The 3,458-nt window shown below is 41.4% G+C and overlaps 1 protein-coding gene across 1 annotated transcript; it reads right to left on the bottom strand.

Moving 5' to 3' along the window:
• Positions 1–1,933: 1,933 nt before the first annotated feature.
• Positions 1,934–2,855, bottom strand: LOC144461803 (E3 SUMO-protein ligase ZBED1-like). The gene is made up of 2 exons (XM_078165413.1): positions 2,560–2,855; positions 1,934–2,394 (listed from the first exon to the last, which is right to left on the bottom strand). Exons 1-2 carry the CDS (start codon positions 2,773–2,775, stop codon positions 2,131–2,133), a joined length of 480 nt encoding a protein of 159 aa, XP_078021539.1. The 5' UTR covers positions 2,776–2,855; the 3' UTR covers positions 1,934–2,130.
• Between the last annotated feature and the right edge of the window lie 603 nt (positions 2,856–3,458).

Below are 3,458 nucleotides of genomic sequence, written 5' to 3'. Positions count from 1 at the left end.
ATTTGTTTCTACTGAGTGCTGGGACACTCTCCAAAGAGAATGATGAAAAGAAGGCTGCAGTATTAAGATGTGAATAAGTATATTCTATATATATACTTTTTGCCAATATTTGTGAAATCATTGCCTGAGATGCTGTTAAGGTGTGTGACACTGATGTGTCACACACCTTAACAGCAGGCAAAGCATTTGCATTGTCAATGAATATTTGATTAGAAATTACAAGATTTACCTGATTTATCGTCACTTAATGACATTTATCAGACTTCATGACGCTCACTCTGGAGACACTAAAGTTTTTCTATAACTATTTTCACATATGCAGTAGAACTGGCACCTGGAAACACACTTTTATGTGTAAACTTGGTGGAGTTGCCCTTTTACTCAGTGTTATTTCCACAGTATTTGAAAGGTCACCTGCAGTCTCTCCAGGTAATGTTTCAATAACTGCCTCATCTCTAGAAGCTTCTCCACACAAATCAGCATTTTGTAGATTCCTTGGTTCCCTAGCACAATGCTGCTTCATTTCTTATTTACATATCTCATAAATATGCAATGTGTTTATGCCACAGGCATGACAAAGTGCCTCTTCTTCTCTAATTGGGGTATCCTTGTTTATCTCAGACTCACTTTCTGTGTCAACTCTGCTGACTGTTGATCTGATGATACAGCTTTGCTGGAAAGCTTTCCACTTGGTACAACATAACAGTGTAACACTCTCACAGGAGAGTCGTATCAATCCCCAAGTCCATTCTTTTGTACTGCAGGGAGTGATGCCATGCACAATCACACAAAATGTCCAAGGTGTTGCTCTCTAACCAGGACTTTCATCAAGACGACCTATGTCCCAGACTGAGCACTGCCAAGATAAACATATTCACACCTACGGGAAACATAAGAGTTTTCTATTTGCCTAACCTGCAGGTGTTTGCACTGTGAGAGGAAAAGCAGGTCTCCTCTCTAGATGATTAAATACAGACACTTCGCCATGCCCCTTGGCATGCAATTTCAAAGCCAAAGGCACCCTCTAGCTTCTTTTTGTGAAACACTGGGCTTTCACTTGACTCAAATGTAAACCCAATCATGGCAATACTTGATGCTGAGAACAACTGATGTAGTATTAAGAGTGAGAAACTCCTCACAGGGTGGGAGGGAGGGGTGGTGAATGGGTCAAACAAAGTCAAGACTTTCACCCAGGAAACCACAGTTTGTATCCTGTGTGAAACCTAAAGTAATGCAATTGCTAAATAACAAATTTTCTTATTTTAACCCAGAACTTGATCTTTCTGTTGCTCTAACCAAGTGGTTTTGTTGCACCCTAACCAGTGTTGGGCAGTAACGCATTACTAGTAACATGTTACGTTACTAGTCACAGTAGGTTATTAGGTTAGATTAAGTTACCAGTAATGCGTAACAGTAATAATATCACTTTTTCCGATAATGAGTAGTGTAACTAATTACTAATGAAATTTCATCATTTCATTCATTTTAAGTAACTAACATTACATATCTCTTGTCTTGGAATTAACACAACATCATGCATACTTTTGACAATAAACTTTAAACATTATCTGTGCAAAATATGACAACTACTTCACTTTAAGTTAGGCTATGGAAAAAGTGCCATATTTATTTTCTCCAACAGCAGCTTGGATCACATTCTCCCTGAGATAATCCTGACAAACGCCCACTACATAGGGCAAATTTGTACTTCTTCACAAAATGTAAACAACATTATACCTATACAACTGTGAGGTAAAGTGCAAACTGAAACAAGTAAAAAAAAAAAGTGTGCTGGAGGCTCCAGCACACATTTAAGCAGGGCCAGTCATTAGCCTACCAGGGGTAACACAATCTTAAAATAAACTGGGCTCAAGCCCTGCTCTAATTGAGCTCTATATGTAAGTGGCCATAATTTGGTTAACACAATCACTAAAGTAACAACCTTGGCTCAATCAGCCCTACTCTTTCAAGTAACCAAATGTGCAAATGAAAACAAAAATGTCACAAAAAATAAACAGTGACAGTTTAGAGTCCAGTAAACAAAACATAGCCCTCTTTTAAAGTGCAACAAATTAAAGTGAAAGAAAGACTGATGTTGACTAGGCTATGACAGTGTCCCTGTCCTATTTTTCACTTGTCCTTGTGAGTGAGAGGTAGATTTTTTTGGATGAAAATGAGCATTTCAGCATTATCGCAATGTATTCGATTCCGCTTCTCGTCTATGACATGGGCGACAGCACTGAAGAGCCGTTCGCTGTCAACACTGGTGCAGGGTGCAGTTAGGTACTTGTGTGCTACACGGGAAATAGCAGGGAAGTGGGCCTGGATGGACCTCCAGTAGTTGAAAGGGCACTCCTTCTTGAAAATGGTGGCTTCTCCCAGGTATGCATGCACCTAAAGAAAAAGACAAATGTACAAAACAAAAATAGAATTCTATTAGTTTTTCCTCAAAGCACTGAGAGTCCAATATTTATTTTATTAATTTTATATACATTTTCATGTGAAGAACCCTGCAATTCAATTAAATTAGTTTGCTAATAAAATTTATTATTAACTCACCTGTGATGCCGTCTCCCCTGTAGCTGCTTGTTCGCTGAGTTCATTCTCCTCGAGGATTTCTTCGTACGTGTCCTGCAGTTTCGGGCTTCCAGTTTGGGCCTTCTTATGTGGGGGGTCCTTATCCTCCTGGACCAGGTCATCTGCACTGGCACTAGCAGCCTCTCCTTGCTGATCATCACTGCCACTGGCCATTTCTTCCACAACTTTCAGAAGCATGTTGCGTGCTCCCTCCTTCTTGTCCGCGTCAAAATAACAATCTTTGTAACGAGCATCAACTATGGTTGCAATGGCATAAAGAGGTTCTCCCTGCACACAACTGAAGTGATCGCTGACAGCTTCCAATAGAGTGCATTTGGCTGTTCTCACCCCTTTGTCCTGTTCTTCATCACTCTTGGTAAGCAGCCGTGTCAGGGACACCACACCAGGGATGACATCTGCAGTAGTGGCAACGGAGGAGCTGATGTCCCTGGTTAGCTGTTCAAAGGGTTCCAGTAGGGTGATCATCTTCTCTAGAATTCCCCACTGAGTTGCTGTTAATATTGCAGGGAGTTCATGATGGGCAGCATATGCACTTAAAGCCCTCTTCTGCTCCACCAGACTCTGCATCATATAATAGGAGGAATTCCACCTGGTGGTGACATCTTGTTGCAGCTTTTTAACAAGCATGTTGAGTTCCTTTTGTATGTCTTCCCAACGACTGTAAGCTTGGGATGAGTGCTTGAAGTGTCCTACCACTTTCCTCCCCACAGCCAGAGCATCTGCGATGCTGCGTTGAGACAGGGCACCTCCGTTCACTGCCAGCTGCAAGGTGCGCGCCATGCAGGGCAGACTTTTCACACCAAACTCCATCGTAGCTTTAGCCATGTTACGTGCATTATCCCTCACCACAGCATGTACTT

Source organism: Epinephelus lanceolatus, chromosome 23 (genome assembly GCF_041903045.1).
Source record: "Epinephelus lanceolatus isolate andai-2023 chromosome 23, ASM4190304v1, whole genome shotgun sequence".
Classification (NCBI taxonomy): domain Eukaryota; kingdom Metazoa; phylum Chordata; class Actinopteri; order Perciformes; family Serranidae; genus Epinephelus; species Epinephelus lanceolatus.
The sequence above is the reverse complement of the archived record's forward strand: the minus strand, read 5'-3'. Positions and strand labels throughout refer to the sequence as shown.

Excerpts from the sequence above, each read along its gene's own strand:
- LOC144461803 (XM_078165413.1), bottom strand. The coding sequence starts at position 2,775 with ATGCTTCTGAAAGTTGTGGAAGAAATGGCCAGTGGCAGTGATGATCAG. Across the intron at positions 2,395-2,559 it reads CAGGGGAGACGGCATCACAG|GTGCATGCATACCTGGGAGA; the intron begins GTGAGTTAATAA and ends CTTTTTCTTTAG.